At 41.9% G+C, this 20,432-nt stretch overlaps 3 protein-coding genes across 9 annotated transcripts in view; 2 read left to right on the top strand and 1 right to left on the bottom strand.

Moving 5' to 3' along the window:
• The window catches only part of LOC117160939 (Chondrocyte-derived ezrin-like domain containing protein), a 28,832-nt gene extending 20,408 nt beyond the window's left edge, over positions 1 to 8,424 (top strand). For 4 of the 5 annotated variants that reach the window (XM_076617926.1, XM_076617927.1, XM_076617928.1 and 1 more), the window contains exons 12-21: positions 4,328 to 4,527; positions 4,610 to 4,699; positions 4,856 to 5,231; positions 5,322 to 5,431; positions 5,510 to 5,650; positions 5,727 to 5,881; positions 6,218 to 6,339; positions 6,426 to 6,580; positions 6,655 to 6,914; positions 6,993 to 8,424. In XM_076617926.1, coding sequence (XP_076474041.1) covers positions 4,328 to 4,527; positions 4,610 to 4,699; positions 4,856 to 5,231; positions 5,322 to 5,431; positions 5,510 to 5,650; positions 5,727 to 5,881; positions 6,218 to 6,339; positions 6,426 to 6,580; positions 6,655 to 6,914; positions 6,993 to 7,068 — 1,685 coding nt within the window. In that variant the 3' untranslated portion in view covers positions 7,069 to 8,424. Of the gene's footprint in view, positions 1 to 12; positions 3,150 to 4,327; positions 4,528 to 4,609; positions 4,700 to 4,855; positions 5,232 to 5,321; positions 5,432 to 5,509; positions 5,651 to 5,726; positions 5,882 to 6,217; positions 6,340 to 6,425; positions 6,581 to 6,654; positions 6,915 to 6,992 lie in introns of those variants that run through there. The other variant, XM_033342053.2, reaches the window with a different exon arrangement.
• A 1,627-nt stretch (positions 8,425 to 10,051) lies between these two features.
• On the top strand, positions 10,052 to 12,746 carry LOC117160890 (uncharacterized). Of its 2 annotated transcripts, XM_076617931.1 has the most exons (5): positions 10,052 to 10,212; positions 10,441 to 11,052; positions 11,101 to 11,181; positions 11,272 to 12,178; positions 12,338 to 12,746. In XM_076617931.1, exons 1-5 carry the CDS (start codon positions 10,149 to 10,151, stop codon positions 12,480 to 12,482), a joined length of 1,809 nt encoding a protein of 602 aa, XP_076474046.1. In that variant the 5' UTR covers positions 10,052 to 10,148; the 3' UTR covers positions 12,483 to 12,746. The 2 variants fall into 2 exon arrangements, with proteins under 2 accessions (XP_076474046.1, XP_076474045.1); XM_076617930.1 differs by having other exon boundaries at positions 10,441 to 11,181.
• A 787-nt stretch (positions 12,747 to 13,533) lies between these two features.
• LOC117160935 (uncharacterized) lies at positions 13,534 to 19,515 on the bottom strand. 2 transcript variants are annotated; one of them, XM_033342047.2, is made up of 8 exons: positions 19,191 to 19,515; positions 18,995 to 19,036; positions 18,129 to 18,917; positions 15,523 to 17,868; positions 15,163 to 15,453; positions 14,881 to 15,063; positions 14,020 to 14,151; positions 13,534 to 13,938 (listed from the first exon to the last, which is right to left on the bottom strand). In XM_033342047.2, exons 1-8 carry the CDS (start codon positions 19,261 to 19,263, stop codon positions 13,901 to 13,903), a joined length of 3,894 nt encoding a protein of 1,297 aa, XP_033197938.2. In that variant the 5' UTR covers positions 19,264 to 19,515; the 3' UTR covers positions 13,534 to 13,900. The 2 variants fall into 2 exon arrangements, with proteins under 2 accessions (XP_033197938.2, XP_033197936.2); XM_033342045.2 differs by having other exon boundaries at positions 14,881 to 15,453; positions 19,191 to 19,514.
• Positions 19,516 to 20,432: the final 917 nt, after the last annotated feature.

Below are 20,432 nucleotides of genomic sequence, written 5' to 3'. Positions count from 1 at the left end.
GTTGAGAACACTGCGGGACAAACAAAGAAGTACCATGCTACATCTCTGAGAAAATCGGAAGCTTCCTTAGCACGCTAGAGAGAAACAAAGTGAACCGGAGTGAAAGAAAATCGACGTCACGAGAGACGATCGGAAAGAAAGGGAGAAGATGTCTTCGTACTTTCATCTTCGGTGCTTCGTTCACATTCACGGTCACGTTTACGATTCTCGTACGATCACGTAGCTATGTTCCGGCGAAGGAGAGAGAAGATAGGAGACGCGTGTTCATCGGGTCTCGAGCTGTGGCACGATTTAAACACGGATCGATAGATCGTGTGGCTGCCACGGAGAAACCTAACGCCACCGAATTACCGAGCATAAATTTGCCAAGAACATTACCGCCGTTCTTACTTGGAAAGCTCGGATGCAAAAACCGCGTTTCTCTTGGCACAGATCCGTTAGCTGCCGTCGCGTCGTCTCGGCCGATTTTGCTCTCTCGCTTATTGCTAGTCACCTCTATAACCTCGTTCCGTTACTCTCCGTTATAGCGCTCATTCTGTTCTTCGTCTCACATCGGCGCACCTTCTACTCCTCTCTTGCGTGTTATTCATTCACTATCCGCAATATCATTCACGTATGCACTGCACCTTTAGAAGGTAGAACGATAGCTGATCGATTTGTCTCAAAATATCGGTGTCCGAGTATCGCTGGGCGGTTCTTTCGATTTGTAGCTTAACCGTTCAAAGTTCATCTGTTCACTTAACCGTTTCGCGATGTTTCATAGAGTTTCCCAAAGAAAACCTACGCTTTATACAGTTGCATAGAACTTGCCGATGTAAGTTCGAGCGTGTACAGTTTATTTCGATCATCCTTTGGTCTTCTTTCTTTTTCTCCTCTTTTCTTAAGATTTAACGAGTTTTGCGTAGCTGCAACCCTTCTGACATCCATCCCTCGGTCGATCTAGCTTTTAGTTCCCGTAAAATGCACCGAGATCTCTTGCCACGTAGCTATCACTTTAGTTCACCTCGCTAGTCTGTCATTCAAGTTGGTCTACCCTCCGTTATTGTGCGCAGAGATGTGAATTTTTGCGAGACGTCGACGCGCTTTTGACGGTTTCGCGAACGTTCTCGTGAATTCGAGCTTACAAATACGTGAGTTGCAGTAATAGCCGCGGTGTTAATCATGCGCTATCCCCGAAATGCAACAAGATCCCACGATCGAATCTGCTAAAGCGTCATTTAGTCGCGACGCACTGATTAAACTCACATCTCTAGTTGCAGTGTGGTACTTGATTTTGCAGCATCGTACACGTACATACACACTTGCGTTGAACGTGTGTCAACTATTTTCTACTATTTAGGAACCTTGTGAACCATTACGTAGCGAACCCTGTCACGATTCACCAACGGTTGTATCTTTGTCGCTTGCCACGATATCTTTCATAGTATTACCTACCGTTACCTATATCGAGTACCCTACAGAGGAAACATCCCTAACGAATCGGGCCACCCACGTCACATAACCAAGACACATCGAACGCACTCGTCTACACTCGTGTCACCCGGGATACTTCTCCATAAGTTTTGCAACGTATGTGTATGACACTGTATGATTGTACCTCCGATTCTACGTTTTCTCTTCGATCCTTCTTTCCATTTCCACTTTTCTCTAACCGTGACCTTCTTCCAGGTGTTCATGCTCGCTGTCTTTTTTCTATGTTGTTACGTGTTCAACGTATCCTCACGGTCACACGGTGTATCGCAACGAGACTAGATCCGTTTCCTTCGACCCTCTATCACCCGAGCATTCGCTTCTTATCGGCTGCTCGATCGAAGAAAACTACCGACTATGTACTTGTTTCGTTCTTTTCTGTTATCACTGCCTCGTCGCATTACGGTGTTGCGATCGAAGTATTACGATACTCTTTTAAATATTCATAATTATTCATAATACTTTTTGTCGATTAGTGCCAAATTTTGCGTAAACGCAGTTAAAACGATCGTATTTAGAATCGTATTTGTTGGGTAAACGGTACGTTTGATTTTTTCGCATAGACGGAAATCCTCGTCTTCCACGAAACGTTATCGTAGTCGACTTAATTAGATACTTTTTATAAACTTTTTATACGCGTTATACTTGGCGGATTCCAGAAAGGATGTAGAACAAAAACGTACCTTCGACGATCGATGAATTTCCGAAAAAACGCAATTATCGATTTCACACATTCACATATTTTCGATTCTTTCCCATTTTTACTTAAGAATAATCGTAGCTTTCGAGAAGCGGGTCAAACGAACGATCGATTTAAAAGATGATGAAGGAGGGAAAGCGAAGGTTACTTATATATCAAGAAAGATAACGCGTGTCCGTCGTGTCGGCGCTCCTCCAATTTGTAATTTGTACCTTTTTTCGATCGTTTATCAACATACCGTACTTGTTAGCTCTCTCTCTCTCTCTCTCTCTCTCTCTCTATACGTACACGCACAGATACGTGCAAGCGCGTGTGCGCATATACATACAACAAACAGACACACACATACACATACACATGCACACAAGGATACGGTCCGACAATACGCGGTGATTTTCCCCTGAAGAACTGAAATTCATGGTTCAAAGAAAAAGAGAAAGATGAGAGAGGTAGGTAGCCTTAAAAAGGTTTTAAGCGTTAAAAAGGGGAATCACGGCGTTCGAGGGAAGGGAAGATAACATTTCAAGCGTAGGAAATCTCTATTGTACATTGATTATTGATTATTGATACATTAATTATGATAATAATAAATTATATACAAAGTCACATAGCCAGAGGTTTTCTGTGATTCCGTTTTTTGTTTTCTTAGACGATTTCGTTTTAATTTCTTCAACCTGTTTTTTCAACGTTGTCTTCCGTGGATTAGGTTTTTCTTTCGATTTCCAATTCTTCCTCCACCTTTGTTCTTTACTCTCTTCCTCCCTCTCCGCCTTCATCTATCTTTCTATCTCTCTTTCTCTTTTCTCTCTTTTCTCTCTCTGTAATTCTCCTCACCATTTTTTCTTTTCTTGATTCAATTGAACATTATTATTAGAGGTATCATCCTAGTCCCTGCGCGTCGTCCTTTTTCCGTTCTTCATTACCGTATCTTTTTATCGCACTCCCGGATTCGTTGGTCGACCGGATGACAATACCATGTGTGAGTAATCCCTAACAGTGCCTATCTTTACTGTCAGTGGTATGTTTACTATTTTTTGCGGTTTGTTGTTTCGATGATTTGTTCATTTGCTCGGTAGTGGCACCATTTTCTTTCTTCTGTTAACGAGTCTGGATGTAGCCTCGCATCTTCGATTCGCTCAAATCTTAGAACGTGGATGCACGTTAAATTCAGACTTTGAGTTTGGACGGTCTCTGTAATTAGCTGAAGACGCAAGGTGGAATGGCTTCGTTGTTTGACGAATTTGAATTCGACGGTTTTATTTGCCTCGGTACACGCTATCGAAGACGTAGCACTGCACTACGTAGGATTTTGCATGTTCAAAGCTGTTTATCTTTCCGTTTACTCACGTAATCCATTGATCACGTCTATTTTAATCTTAATTATGTAAGTATACGGGAAAGTATTATTTTCTTGAGTTATATATATACATACATATTACAGATTTTTAACTGGATGCATTTCAAAAATTAGACTCTTCTTAGCACCGTTTTGTAATGTGACACGTGTAACGTAGATCAACAACGTAGATTCTTTTCAAAAGTTCTTTCTTCCTTGAAACGCATCTCCTGTAACAATTCCTTGCACGATATACGTAGGTACGTGTCTATATAATACTTGGTCATTTTAAAAGTTCTTGCGGTTCTTGAACCCTTTACTTAGAGAAAGGATTCGATTTTCTATTTTAATATTATGCACTTGAATAACGGCAACGTGACATCTAATGGCCTTGATGTTATGGATCTCGGATGGTCGTCAAAAGACCTTAATAACTATATTCCCGAGATATTGAATTTCGGTGGAACTACGTTGTTTTAAAGCGAACGGTTTCAAGCCGCGACAACTTTCAGGACGAATGACCTATTAGAAAGAATGATTACTCTTCCGAAATCCTTGCTCGACATTTTTCTCTTTCTCTTCGTTTCTCTATCTCTTCTTTTTTGTATATTCTTCGTTGCAAATCCTACCGTTATCGGGATAAGAATCGACGCGGCTAAAGTCAAAAGAGGCTGATACAGTGCACCGTAGCATGCGAGTCGAGTTCGTACTTTTTCCTCGAGCGTTTATTTCTTATTGTTTGTAAACCGCAATTTTCTTATTCTTTGTGGTTTAACTCGTACGATCCAAGAATTCCTTGTCTTACTTGTCTTCGTTTACAGATACCGAGACAGATAAGCAGGAGAAGGCCAAGAAACAGGAGAACAATAATTCTGTTTTCGCCAATGAAAAATCCCCTGAGAAACGTACGAACGGTATGACGGAAACCAGCAACCCGAGCATGGTAAATACACCGGATCTAAGCCCAGTGAAAAATATACGAAACGGAGAGATGGAGGATGCCGAAGTTCGAAAGACTAAAGTGAGCTCACGTTTACAAATGTTTCGTTTGCACTTTTGTCCCATTGGATGAGTTAATGCGTGATTTTCTTCTTGATAAATAGAGATGGCCGACCGACAAGGCATATTATATCGCGAAGGAACTTCTTATGACCGAGCGAACTTACAAGAAGGATCTCGACGTTATAAACGTGGTACGTACACATCGAGAATATCCACGTTCCAAAATCGTTCGAATTGAAATGTACGTGGAGAAATTTTTTTATTCTTTTCAAGTTGTAACATATATCCAGCGCGGGGATAACGAAAAAATCGTTGTGATAATCGCATGTCCCATTTTTACTCGACAGTGGTTCAGAGAGGAGGTATCTCGAGAGGCTGAACTGGAGGGTGAAGCGGTTGTTTCGCTGATCGAGCTTTTAGCGGACGTTCACGGGCCCTGCCTCCAAGAAATGGAAGCGAGATTAGAACGATGGGAAAGTAACGCTCGGCACAACATCGGCGATTTTCTTTATAACACCTTGTTGAACGTACTGCCGCTTTACGATCAATATCTCGAGAATCTAATACCCGTCCTCGAGAAGATGGAATATTATACGAGGACATCACGTCGTTTTGACCAACTGTGCCGAGATTTCGAGGCGCAGAAACATTGTTATCTACCGTTAACCTCATTCCTTTTAAAACCATTGCAACGATTGTTGCATTACAACAGTATTATCGATAGTATGTCAATCATTCTTTGTTAAACTAATCAATACGTATGTATTACCTATACTGATGTACGTGCGTGTTACACTGATCCGATTCTTTTAGGGTTACTAGATCATTATCCAAAAGATCATACGGATTTCGAAGATTGCCTAGCGGCAAGAGATCGACTAGGCGAAACGTTGCTGGAAGGTCTTAGCATAATTAATCAAGCGGTAAATATCTGTGATCAGTTGTTGGTATTTAGAGTTGTATACTTCGATATTCGTTAATTTTGTACGTCATAAATATAGGAGAATCTAGTTCAGCTTTGCGAAATGCAAAGAGATATCAATGGCTTCGACAATTTGGTTCAAGAAGGTCGTAGATTTATTAGACAAGGCTGCCTGCAGAAGTACAGCCGCAAAGGTTTTCAGCAAAGAATGTTTTTCCTGGTAAGTTTCTCCAACCATCGTTTTCACGTAAAAATGGCTTCTTTCGCATAAACTTTCTTACTCGATCGTCTTTCAGTTTTCGGACATATTATTATATACATTCCGTACTCAACAACCAACTCAGTGTTTTCGCGTTCACGGCCAACTTCCGTTAAAGGGGATGAAGATTCGAGAAAGCGACAATAAAACTGGATCGGACTTTGCGTTTGTAATCGACCCTCAAGGAAATCAGTGAGTATCGTGAATGGAGTATTGTCCCGTTTAAGTAAATTATTGAACTTAACAAGGTGTTAAAAGGACGAGGTCTCCATAGTTATTAAGAGGTCAATTGACTGTAAAGACTTCACTTAAGCGTACCATGCTCCCAATGTAAATGTGCCAGACGTATCAGTGGACATTTTCGTGGGCATTTTATTCATTGGACACATTTTCTCCTATTCGCCGTTATTTCGCGCATTCTCTTTCCTTTTTATCTTTCTCCTGTATTTTCCTTATTTCTTTTTTCACCGTCATATATTTAAACGAAGAAATATTCGCCTCATACATTCAAGTCAACGGTTTATGTAGGTCTTTAACAGTTGCCGCTAGTAACGAAGAAGAAAAAGAGAGATGGTTAGAAGACTTGAATATGGCTATAGCGCAAGCTGACGCAGATCCAAAGATGCCATATTTGAATTTGAAGGCTTGTAGTAAGTACCCTTAGCAGCAGAATCCTCGTTTATTCAACGGATATGAAGCAGAATTATTATTTATGTGATAAACAATCAAATTTTAGGTTCAGCCGATGAAATGGGCGACGGTGTTGGGTTAGAAGGAGACCGAGGAAGTTGTGGAGGTGCTAAAGCTTCTCAACGAAGCAACACGACTGTACATGTTTGTTGGCATCGAAACACGAGTATCAGTTACAGCGACCAATTGCGAGCGTTTCAAGTAAATGAATAAAAATTTCTATTAAGCAAGTAAAGATGTATAATAGTTCTAAGGCATATACGTATTTATTTCAGAACCAACTTAGTGGATTTCTGTTACGGAAATTCAAGAATAGTAATGGTTGGCAAAAACTTTGGGTTGTCTTTACCAACTTTTGTTTATTCTTTTACAAATCGCACCGAGATGACTTTCCACTGGCTAGCTTGCCATTGTTAGGATACACTGTAACTACTCCGTCAGAGAAAGATGGTATCAATAAAGATTTTGTTTTTAAGCTGCAATTTAAAAGTCACGTATATTTCTTCCGCGCTGAGAGCGACTACACATTTGGACGGTAAGAAAGATTTGTGATAAAGCGCGATTAGAAATTTATCCTTCGAAATTTGTCTGACGGGACATGAATGTTTTTCAGGTGGGTAGAAGTGATTCGAAGCGCGACGCAGCAAAGCCATGTGTCAAGTAGTTTTAATGGAAAAGAAGGATATTAACATACGTATTCTATAGAATGCTGAAATGATGTTAACAAAACATTTGAAGAGAATAGCGCTATATGCACCACTATTTCAAAGCGTTTTTCATCTTACGATATAGTATTAAAATCGAGAAATCTCAACATCTTCAGGACAGATCTATGTTAGCAGTAACGTTGCGGCCTTATTCTAGGACTGAAATCAAATTTATACGATTGAAGTTGTAATCGACAATCAAATCAAAATCAAGAGTATCAAAAGAAAATGTAAGAAGATGATAAAAATATCGTAAAAAAGTCAAAGCATTCTGCTAATCTCCAAATTCGATTATTCCAAGAATCATCGATGTTAAGATATGTCGCGTTCTTATCGGTTTCCTTGTACTTTAACTGATGCGTAGTTAAAGATACGCTTGAAAAGGGTGATAATCTGAATGTAAATATAATTATTTCGATCCAAGTGGATCGCATTTGTTTGGAATTTATATGAATCTGATATACGAATCTAAATGTATTTGGATTACTGATAAGAATTTGTTGTCCATCATTCAAACGACGAAACTTCGATATAGATAGTGAAAAATGTATAGATATTAGCGTAAACCTTGGACCAATTTTATAATAGAATTTCTTTAGTCATCCATATAAAAAGACAATAATTTTGTTAGCGTACTGATAATTTTTTTTGTTATTAAATTAATATTAACAAGAGATATATAGAGGTTATTTCTCGCTATTATTAAGGATTTTATGATGTCATAATTGTTTTTGCTAGGTATTACTTTTTCGAAGTAATGCACGATTCAATTATACAAAGACTGGCTATGTGAATTTGACGAAAAATTTAGTACACGCATCATACGTCTCACATTTGTAACGATCGCATGTAATTAAAAGAAAGGACCTATGCAATAATAATATGAACACACATATCCACGCGAATGACTCATCTATGCGAAAAACAAAAGTCCATAATTTAATGGTTATCTGTTTTTTTTTAGTTATTACGGTTGTTTTGTTATAATATAGAATTTAATTTATATATATATATATACACACACACACATACACATATTATATATACATAGAAATCAAAGAGAAAAAATTAGTTTTATACTCGCAGGACCGTACTCACAAGCGCGCATGGGATATATATATCCGAAAGGATACCTCGTAAGAGATACATGGTTATCTTTAGCAAATTTTCGAAATGTTCGTACAGAGAAGCATCATTCAAATTGCCAAACTTGTACGTTTATTTCAAAACAATTGTATCGTTTTCGCTTCGATACATTTGATAACGTAGATTCGAAATAAGTTGTTATGTAATATGATGTATCAATATTCCACAATAAACGTACATTGCTACTTTTAAGACTCTTTTAATCAATTACGGTAATGGATGTAGTTAAACTTACAATTTGGTCGTTAAGACATTTAATAAAGTATCTATGCACATACATACAAATAAGGGAAGAAATACATATTTATCTTTCGACATTCATCGCGAATATGAAATGTACCCAATATATTCTTGATCTTTCTCAGATTAGATTACTTTTGTTCAAGTTAATAGGTAAATGTATCGAGCCTGAGTATAATCGTGTAGTTTTCCTTGTATTCATTGTGTACCGCGACATTTATAGAAGCTCGAAAGAAAAAAGTTTTCAATCACGAGATGCTGGAAATACCCATAATAAAATTCTAACAATTGTATGCGATATCCTTAATCGTTTCTTCGGTATCACGTTGATCTGAGTACCATTGATTAACGATGGACAACCGTGTTCATATTATATATCATAATGGGAGCCAGTCAAACGAGTCTTTAACGTGAGAATTGCGAATGCAAACTATCCTTGTAGAAGAAGAAAACGATAAAATCGAAACGAAGAGAGCGGTGTTTCCGCGAAATGAACTATCTGAACGTATTTTTAAAAATATAAATGAAATCGTATAACTGTAGTCATCGCTTTATACGTATGTATAATCGATAGAATATTATTATGGTTAGGTCAATGTCTAACTAATAGCAAACATAGCTCCAAACATAAATCCGAGGTTATCAGCGTTTCTGTTCACGCGTACAACCTTCTATCGAAGCTCTGATCGTTGTTCGATGACGTTTGTTTGCTGATTTATCAATACCAGTAACGATTTTTTATTCGATGAAGCTTATACCAGTGATGCAACGAAACTAGCCACACCGATGTTCAAAAATGCTTTATGTTTTACTACATTATCGACATTGCTTGCACAACAAAGCGATCATTGAATGAAAAAACACACGCAAAATTTCCAATGACGTAACCCCCAGCAGCTAACTGGTTTTACCAAACATTATCTTTTTATATTTTTTTGTTCCCATCGAAGGATATTCCGTTTCTAGGACAAGCAACGGAACCAGTGCTGCGGACATTGTTCCTATTGCAAAATAGTAACCCAAAGTACAGGATAAAATAATAAATCCAACAATACATTCAATGCCTTTGCGAACGTCAATTAAAAGCCATATGGACAAATTTATTATAATAGAAAAGCGTTTAGATGAAGGGTACGCAAGAAAATAACTACGAGGATCTCGCTAAGAGTTACATAGCTTCAAGGATTTTGACGTCGATATGACAAACACAGATATGTAAAGTGATACTTGAAAATACATTCTTTTGCTTTATTCCTTCAACAAAGCATGATAATAACAATGCTATCTTAAGATGTACAACAAATTTCAACATTTGTTAAGAATGCATCAATAACAATAAACTAATCGCGAAGCATGTGGCCGACAAAGAAAGAAAAGAATAACAGCATGTTTTGAAACTGACGAGGATCTCGGATCTAAACAGCGATCATTCAGAGATAGGAGAGGCTCGAAGAAAGCAAGATAGAACGATTAGACGCGTTATACGTTCATCATCGGTTACCTTAGCCTTGGTTGGCAGCTGTATTTTTTGCTCCTGTTGTACCGTTTCACGCTTGGAACAGCGTTCGAAGAAGCGGCAGTTGTTACAGGAAGAACCGCGGGTAATCAGAGTGGGAGGAATGATATAAAGATGAGCGTCTTGCGAACGATCGGAATAGAAGAATCGATCCTACAACATGTGGAGGTATCGAACGATCGGGCTTTTTGCCTTGCTGGCTCTTCTCTGCATTGACGCACAAGGTACATTTTCTACTAATTCTATTCTTCTCTGAGATTAAATTTTACGTGGTGTGATTTTCACTCGTGCTAAGTGATTATGTTTTTTTATATTCGTTTGTTCGTTACATCATAAATTAAATTACAAATTTAAAAGGTTAAAAGGAATTGCGAATACTTATGTCCCTCTCGGATTTAATGTCAACTTTGCCAAGCAGTGTCTAATTTTAAAATTATAAAATATTTTTTTAGCTGCAGAGACCAGAGCGAAACGTAACCCTCACGGATTTCACGATGCAGCCGCTGAAAGCAGTTTCCTGAAATCTCTTGCTGGTGTGGGTGGATTAGGTGGTGGATTAGGTGGTGGATTTGGCGGAGGATTTGGCGGAGGTTTCGGCGGAGGTGGCGGTGGAGGCGGAGGTGGAGGTGGTGGCGGATTTGGTAGTGGTGGAGGATTCGGTTCTGGTGGTGGTTTTGGTGGCTCCAAGGGAGGACCTGGCTGCCATACCGGAGGTTGCGCTGGCCACGGCAGTAGTGGTGGTGCCGGAAGTGGTGCAGGAGGTGGTGCCGGAGGTGGTGCCGGAGGTGGTGCCGGAGGTGGCCTAGGAACTGGCTTAGGAGGTGGCCTAGGAAGTGGTCTAGGAGGTGGCCTAGGAAGTGGTCTAGGAGGTGGCCTAGGAAGCGGTCTAGGAGGTGGCCTAGGAGGTGGAGCTGGCGGGCACGGTGCAGGCGGGCACGGAGGAGCTGGTGGTCGCCCTGGAGCCGGAGGATATGGTGGCTCCGGAGCTGGAGGTGGCGCTGGAGGATACGGTGGCTCCGGAGCTGGAGGTGGTGCTGGAGGATACGGAGGATCTGGCGCTGGGGGTGGTGCTGGCGGTGGGGCTGGAAGTGGTGCTGGAGGTGGCGCTGGAGGATACGGAGGATCTGGCGCTGGGGGTGGCGCCGGAGGATACGGCGGCTCTGGAGCTGGAAGTAGCGCCGGGAGTCATGCTGGTATGTTGATTTTACACACAAGTTGTAAGTATTGCCTTTCATATAAACAGTACTTTCTTCAAATTGTCATTTTCTCGTTTAAATTGTCAGGGTCGACTGGAGTAGTAAAAACTGGTGGATATGGTGGCGCAGGCGGCGGAGCTGGAAGTGGTGGTTACGGTAGTTCAGGTGCCGGAAGTGGTGCTGGCGGTCGTGGTGGTGGAGCTGGAGGATATGGTGGTGCAGGCGCCGGTGGTGGAGCTGGAGGATATGGTGGTGCAGGCGCCGGTGGTGGAGCTGGAGGTTATGGTGGCCTAGGCGGTGGTGCTGGTGCTGGCGGACACGGTGGCGCCGGTAGTGGAGCTGGAGGTTACGGTGGTTCAGGTGCCGGAGGTGGTGCAGGCGCCGGTGGTGGAGCTGGAGGTTATGGTGGCCTAGGCGGTGGTGCTGGTGCTGGCGGACACGGTGGAGCGGGTGCTGGAGCTGGAGGTTACGGTGGTTCAGGTGCCGGAGGTGGTGCAGGCACCGGTGGTGGAGCTGGAGGTTATGGTGGCCTAGGCGGTGGTGCTGGTGCTGGCGGACACGGTGGAGCAGGTGCCGGAGGTGGAGCAGGCGGATTTGGTGGAGCTGGTGCTGGAGGTGGAGCTAGTGGACACGGCGGCGCAGGTGCCGGTGGTGGAGCTGGAGGATATGGTGGCGCAGGCGCCGGTGGTGGAGCTGGCGGATACGGTGGATCAGGCGCTGGAGGTGGAGCTGGTGGATATGGTGGAGCAGGTGGTCTAGGCGGAAGCGGTGGTTATGGTGGTTATAGAGGGGCAGGCGCCACTTCCAGTGCCACCGCCAATGCCAACGCCAACGCGAATGCTTATGCAGCTGCGAGTGCCAGTGCTAATGCACATGCTCTTGCTAATTCAAATGCGCATGCATCCGCCACCGCGAACGCAAACGCTGGTGCCGGTCTCGGAGGAGGATACGGCGGTTACGATGGTTACGGTGGTCCCGGTGGACATGGAGTCGAGTAAGTTAATTGATATTAATATATGAATTAAAATAATTTCTTAAAAGAAGTAAGATAAAACGACGAACTATTCCTTTTTACTTATTTTTGACACCGTTGAATATAGAAATTATTCAACGATTGACAAAATAATTAATTCAATGATTGTTGTCGAATTAGTCTTTTTTCCCGTATGGGCGATATCAACGAAGGAGTGAATAAGAGCGGAGCCGTGGACAAAGCCAAAGGTGTCTACAGCAGTAGTGCAGCCAACATCGATTCTACTGGAAAGGGATCATACAAAGTATCGGCTGGAAAAGTCTAAATGGTCTTACCAGAGGAGGTTGAAGTCGACATTTACGATAGAAGACGAGCCAGAATTTGATCTGTGATCAAAGGCTTGCGCGGGGCTCGATTCGCGTATCGCTATTTTTACTGTTTATACCTAGTCTGTCTTTATTGTATTCAATGAATAAAATGCGTGGGCGAGTCTGGCGTAGCGCTAAACCTTTAAAATACCTCCTCTTTAAAATAGAAGATTCACATGACGTAAACTGTGCAGTTCGAATAAACGATTCATTCTTACTTATTTCCGTCTATAAAGTATTATTGGATACGTCCTTTACACCGACCATTGCATATGCTTCTGTAGATAAAGCCAAGTAGAAATTTTTTTAATTGAAGTTTATTTAATTTTCATCTTTCATCGGCTAACTACGAATTAATTTCCGATTGACTTTTCTGAAAACGATGTTCTGAATCGTAGAACTTTTGTAGTCATATAGATAATTCATATGACTTTTAACGTGAATCCCAAGGTAACAGCAGTTTATTACGCGTTATTATCACTAATAATGCATCGTATGTTTATATGACTCGTTCGATAAAATTATCTTTTCACAGCTATTGGATACAACGAGGATATGTTTAACTACAGACTCAAGATCCTCCCACCGATATGAATAATTCATAAGTTAAGACGCGTAATGTATATACATACTTACAAACGTCTATCTTTGGGATATGTCAGTGACATAAGTGGTATTTCCGTATACACGATGTTACATTTAAATTCATTTGTAAAACCACGTTTGTCACTCTTCGCGTCAAAGATACTGCTATCCAATCAATTTGTATGAGAACCAACGATTTATTATTCCTACTTTGTGTCAGATACTTTGCTTCTTTACTACATGCGACTAGAATGTTTAGAATGAAGGAGAAATGTTGTCTTTTGTATGTTTGCCTTTTATAACAATCTTGAATTCGAACATTGGTGATCGATGACACATTTCGGTGTATTTAAGAACAACTAACAACGTCCTCGAGCAATCTTGCTATATGACCATAATTTGAAGGATAATTTTAAAAAGTAGTTCATCAAAAATAATTCTTTTTATTGATACATTACCATATGTATTAAATCTGTTTAACAACATATTTCATTCGTTAGTTACGTCATTATTCATTAAACACCGATCGATAAGAATCGCCGTATAATAAGAATACAATCGCTTCGAAGAATTGACCATTAATTACCGGCGAATTATCAAGCCGCGTGTAGAGAATTCTAAAAAGAACGGTAATTTTGCTCGTACATCGATTTGTTTGTATTATAAAAGATGAGTAGGTAAAACGAGTTACGAATAGAAATACAAACGAAGCAGAGTGAAACAGTCGTTTACGTAATTTGCGGATGATTGAAATTTATCTTCTCCTGGAAATATCGTTCGTTTCCATCGCTTAGCCTTTCACGAAAGTGGGTTGTGCGCCTGCCCAGCCTGAAACAGCGTTTTATTTTTTAAAGACCGATTCTTTGGCTATTTATGCAAACACATGCGAACTGGATTTACAAAACTTACTGCTAGCACTGCTACTCGCATAAGCGGAAGCACCGCTGGAGGACAAGGCACCGCTTCCAGCATGACTTCCTGCCGACGCTCCACTGGAAGCCCAACTTCCACTGTTTGCTTGTCCGAAACCTGTGTTTGGTGCTAAAAATCAATATATTGTTTCCATTTTATCATACCTTAACTGAAAGTTTTATGAATTTAAAATGAGTTTTAAACAACAGAGACGTAAATATTAACAAATTAAAGTTCACAACAAAGGCGATAATCATCAATATCATATACATAGAATAACATAAACATTATATACATATATAACATATACATAGAATAATTTCTATGTATAGCTTACATGCTATACACATACAACCCTGTAACGTAGTAGGATTACACAACATCGCAGACATTGGAAGAACGGAAATTATTTGATGTATCCGATAATTATTATTAATTAACAGTTCATGCCTATGATTTATGTTTTATCAGGAGCGAGATCTCATTGATCAACCTGATACGTTGGATGAAGAAAATGAAAATCCAAATAGAAGTGTTTCGATAGTAGACCTTGAAACGTTTTCCTATCTCTGGGAGTTTATATTCACTGGTTATATTCACAGTTATATTACCTATATTAATCTTCATCGAAGATCTCTGTCTAATCTTTCATGATCCGAAGCCTACTTTCTGCTTCATGTCGAGAAATTTGAATTTGCATAACGATGTTGTAATCGACACGATATAACGGAATCTCGAAATATTGGTATGATTAGCGCCTTTCTAGTAAATATATTTTTCTAGAAGGTATATATTTCGCCAATCTAGTAAACATTAATAAAATAACAAAGCAAAATTATTGAAAGCAAATAGACATACCAACTCCAGAACCAGAATTGGCGTGTGAAGAAGCTTGTGCACTGCTAAAAGCTCCAGAAAGTGCACCACCGAAAAGATTTCCAAATCCTCCCGGACCAATTCCAACACCTCCTCCGCTTCCCGAGCCACGGTTTGTTGTGGATGGATTTCTCACGGCTGAAGAGCTTCCGTCGTTCGTTGAACCTGAATTCCAAATCGAACCAGGGTAATGATCGGAATGTCCTTGTTGTGTTTTATCGCCAAAGGAAGGACTTCCATTCGTTTGACTCAGTCCGCTATTACCCATGTTACTGTCTGGAGCAAACGATCCTCCAGGAATTGAATTAGGCGTGGCATCAATTCCGATGTCTCCCCTTCCGTGTCCTAATCCATTAAGGAAAGGATTATCTTTGCCAATAGGCTTAGGTGCTTGTTCTTCGATCGAAATAACGTTCTTGCCACCGCTGCCTGGACTCGCTGCTACTCCTGCACCTACATGACTCCAAGCTCCCGCTCCCGCGACTGCACCAGTTCCTTGCAGGAAGGGATTTCCATAACCGATTGGCTTACTAGTAGCTGTTAGCTGAGGACCACCTAAGATAGATGTTTTTTAGTATCAAGCATAAATGAAAAGAGATACATATAATTTTTCCTATTAATTACCAGCACCAGAACTAGGAATCTTCCCAGTTAAGAAAGGATTCGACGGATACGACCCTACTCCTTCTCCAGGAATTTTATTCGCTGTTTCAGTCTTGTAAACGTATAAAGGATTGCTTGGTCCAGAGGTACACCCGTCGCTGGTTCCAGATGTACAACCTTGCGGACCAGTTCCAGGCGTGATTTGTTGAGGACTTTGCGAAAAATCATTTGGGTTTGCTTCAAAACCTCCTAATGGTTTAGAAGCCTTATTAACACCTACTGAAAGATCGTTTGAACTACAAGGCTTGTAATCTGGAGATCCATTCAGACTTGTTCCACTGCTGCATCCGCTCCCAGTTCCACAACCTTGAGATCCATTTGTGCAACCCTTATCTGTTTCTCCCGATGGATAAGAATTAAGTTCATGCGGAGGCTTTGTTGTGCTGGGGCCACCATAAGAAGCAGGCTGGTAAGAAGGCTTTGCCGTTCCGGTACCCCCATAAGGAGCAGGTTGGTAAGAAGGCTTTGCCGTTCCGGTACCCCCATAAGGAGCAGGTTGGTTAGAAGGCTTTGCCGTTCCGGTACCCCCATAAGGAGCAGGTTGGTAAGAAGGCTTTGCCGTTCCGGTACCCCCATAAGGAGCAGGTTGGTTAGAAGGCTTTGCCGTTCCGGTACCCCCATAAGGAGCAGGTTGGTAAGAAGGCTTTGCCGTTCCAGTATTATCATGAGGAGCAGGACGGTAGGAAGGCTCTGTCGTTCCAGGACCACCGTAAGGTGCAGGCTGATAAGAAGGCTTTGGCGTTCCGGTACCCCCATAAGTAGCAGGTTGATAAGAAGGTGGTGTTTTTCCGGTATCACTATAAGGTGCACCCGTAGGTGTATGAGGTTTAACCCCTGCAGGGCTTCCTGGTACAGGATTTACGTTCACATAAAAGATCTTGCTATCTCCGTTTTTGGGAGTACCGTGTTTAGGTGCTGTACCCGAAGAACCTCCTTTAACACCAGTGTAATTAGGTTTTTGAGTTCCGTAAGGAACGTTTCCGTTTGGAGAACCTGAAGACCCTGGCGTCTGTGCATTTCCAGATGGAGACCCATAAGAAGGACTGCTCGCAGGATGGCTAGAATCGAAACCGTTTCCAGCGGTCGGCGCACCAGTTCCCGCGTACGCTATGCTTGAAGCTACAGCGTTTGCATTAGAATTTTGAGGGCTTGTCGGATATACTGAATTTCCTAAGCTTCCCGGTCTGGCTGTATTTCCAGAGTTCCATGGAGATCCTCCGTATGGCCTCGTATCGGAACCGTGACCAGTGTTACTTTTCGGCAATCCACTACCAGGATATTGCCCTTGTCCCGCAGGAGAACCGTGCGCAGGACTGGAAGGACTGCTTTTCGGCAATCCACTACCAGGATATTGCCCCTGTCCCGCGGGAGAACCGTGCGGAGAACCCGAAGGACTGCTTTGAGGCCATCCGCTTGCAGGATATTGCCCTTGTCCCGCGGGAGAACCGTGCGGAGAACCCGAAGGACTGCTTTGAGGCGATCCACTACCAGGATATTGGCCTTGTCCAGCGGGAGAACCATGCGGAGAACCGAAAGGACTGCCTTGAGGCCATCCGCTTACAGGATATTGCCCTTGTCCCGCGGGAGAACCGTGCGGAGAACCCGATGGACTGCTTTGAGGCGATCCACTTCCCGGGTATTGGCCTTGTCCTACGGGAGAACCGTATGGAGAACCGGAAGGACCACTTTTCGGCGATCCACTTCCCGGATATTGGCCTTGTCCTACGGGAGAACCGTGTGGAGAACCGGAAGGACTGCTTTGAGGCGATCCACTTCCCGGATATTGGCCTTGTCCTACGGGAGAACCGTGTGGAGAACCCGAAGGACTGCTTTGAGGCGATCCACTTCCCGGATATTGGCCTTGTCCTACGGGAGAACCGTGTGGAGAACCGGAAGGACCACTTTTCGGCAATCCACTACCAGGATATTGCCCCTGTCCCGCGGGAGAACCGTGCGGAGAATCCGAAGGACTGCTTTGAGACGATCCACTTCCCGGATATTGACCTTGTCCTACAGGAGAACCGGAAAGACTGCTTTGAGGCGACCCACTTACAGGATACTGGCCTTGTCTCGGATTTGGTCCATAAGATGATGCAAAGGGACTGTCTTGTGGTCTCGTTCGATCAACAGATTTATCGGCACAACTGGCATCATAAGGACTGCTGGAACATCCGGCTGGAGATCCTTGAGGATTATATACTGCTGTTGGACCCGTGGAATGAACAGGACTTTCCTTCTGAACATTTGCGGGGTTGCTGCCAAAGAATGGCACTGGAGATTGTTTTACAGGACCAACACCGCTTGAACCTAAATTAGAGATCGACTAATGTAACCTTTATGCATTTTGTTAAAAATGGTCGATTGTAGATTTGAATACTTTCAAAAAATTTGAATAATGTATTTGCAAATTTTATCTATTTATATCATATTATATTTATATTATTTATTCTCGAAAATTATTCAGAATTTCACGGTCAAGGAGATGAATTTATGTATAAGGTAAAGCTGGTGTTTGCTTGACTCGTTGAATCGGCATCGTTAAATAAGATGTAAAAATTCTAGCTAACCTTGAGCACAGCCGGTGCCGTGTTGATAATTGCCGGAGCATCCAGAACCTGTTTTTGGACCACTATTCCAACTTCCATCGCTGGCAGGACTCGATACATCCGCATTCGGTACACTTCCAGAGTTCCAACTGTTAGAAGGATGCGGAGCTGTTCCGGGTGAACCACCGAACCCTTGGTTCCAGGCGGGTTTCGGCGTAGTTCCAGAGCCTGTGTTCCATCCTGATCCAGGTTGCTGACCGGTTACAGGGAACGCTTTGTTCCATGGTGAACCTGAGCTCGAGCTCCCAGTTTCAGGGCGTCCTCCTTTAATTGGCGTTGTTCCAAATGGAGCGCCACTTCCACCGCTCGCAGCATTTGACGTGGCGCTGACTCCCGTGTGTGGTCCTTGACCGTTGGGATTAAGCACTCCTAATTTCTGTACGCCCGGAGGCGATCCTCCTTTATTTTTCTGTCCGTGATAATGACCGTGTTCTCTATACTGTCCATCGTCCCCGTCATCGCAATCGTCTTCGTCTTTTTCTTCTGGTTCAGTTTCATCCTCGTCTTTTTCCCAGTAATCGTCGTCTTCCCACTTGCACTTAGGACAGCCACCATGCTGATTTCCTTTGACTCCACCGTTTGGCTGATTATTGCCATTGTAGCCAGTGTTGTCGTAACTGCGAATTCCTTTGTGCCCGTCATGGCTCCCATCAACCGCAGGTAGGCTTCCGATTCCAGTAAATGCGTTACTCAACGAGAATGCGCTTGCACCTGCATTCGCGTATGCGTTTGCGGACGCCGAAGCGCTGCCTATTCTCGGAATGAATGAAAACAGTTAATAAAAATCTTATCGATTTATCCTCTACATTTTAAAATACAATACATACTGTACGCTAGACTACTGCTTCCGCCACTTCCTTCGTGCGCTCCTAAAAGTAACAGATTAGAGTTTAATATCGTTGTGTGGGTGGTTTATCGTATATATCTTCTTTTCGTGGCCAAAGTATTATATAATAGTGATGGATCGTTATAGAAAAAAAGCAATGTGGAAACGAGAGAAAAAAGATGAAGAATGTAGTTTACCTGAACCAACAATGACCGTGGCGATTAGAAGAGCGAACATCGAGAACCGGATTGTTTGATTTATCCCGATCATCCTAAGATTATTTGGCACGGTCGAATCCTTGATTGTTCGACACGAGCTTCAAGTCATTGAGAGGCGAGTCTCGATCGAATACTTCTATATATAAGGATACCCCCGGCAGTGAAAGTCAAGTATCATCCCCGACCGTGAAGATACGCATCCGAATGTCGGTGGCAATGAGTAATACTTGTTTGACTCTTTCTACCAGACGGTGTTCGCAGCACTAACAATAGGTACGTCGATCGACTAGTTTCAGCCAGCCGGCTTCATCGCGACTACGTCATCCGGCTTTAGGAGTTTCCACGAGATACACGATTCCCCACACGTTTCTTTTGAAAAGGAAGGAGTATCATGCAAATTGGAGCGTAACCCATCCTTGCTTTTTTGAATTTATGACACTGCTTGGCATTACTTGTTGCAACATTTGATATTCCTCTCCAGTGATTTTATTTTCGTCTCCTACGTCGCCGTTCAACCATTTAACAACTCTTGTTCGCTTATTTTGTTGTGGATAAGTTAGTTACGATGGGAAAAGAAAAAATCCAAACATACGGAGAGTTGCATCGCAGTCCTGGCGACTTCGACGCTCGCTCGGGAAATATGTTCTATTTCTAAGTTCGCATTATTTCCATTTATATTAGAGGCGTACCGAATTTTCTATGTCTATAGTTCGCATTATTTCCATTTATATTAGAGGCGTACCGAATTTTTTATGTCTATAGAAAATTATGCTGCTTTCCGTAAGACAATAATACATATGACTCTATGCACTTTCTGCGAATCGTGTAAAAGAGAATCAATGATCGTTATGTATGTATAATTGCTACCGCATGATTGCAGAATTATTTATAGAACACGCGCTTTGTTTCATCAAATGTCGATATCCTGGATAGGAGATTATATCGGAATACGGGAAAACCACTGACATTCAGCTCTTTAATATTTTTCAATTCGGATAATCGTATGATTTGTATGATTCGGGATGATTCAGAATCGTGATGCCTGATTTAGATGCCTTATCCATATAAATTGTAATATTTAAATACTATTTAATGCTATTTAAAAAATTGTACTGAACGATCTGTATAATGTATCAAATATTTTTTACGTGATTCTAGTCATGCAAATATCTGTTACTATACGATTCGTATTAAAGCTTATTTGAATTTCGCGGCTCTCAA

Source organism: Bombus vancouverensis, chromosome 4 (genome assembly GCF_051014615.1).
Source record: "Bombus vancouverensis nearcticus chromosome 4, iyBomVanc1_principal, whole genome shotgun sequence".
NCBI lineage: Eukaryota > Metazoa > Arthropoda > Insecta > Hymenoptera > Apidae > Bombus > Bombus vancouverensis.
Note: the sequence above shows the minus strand (reverse complement) of the source record. Positions and strands in the feature narration are given on the sequence as shown.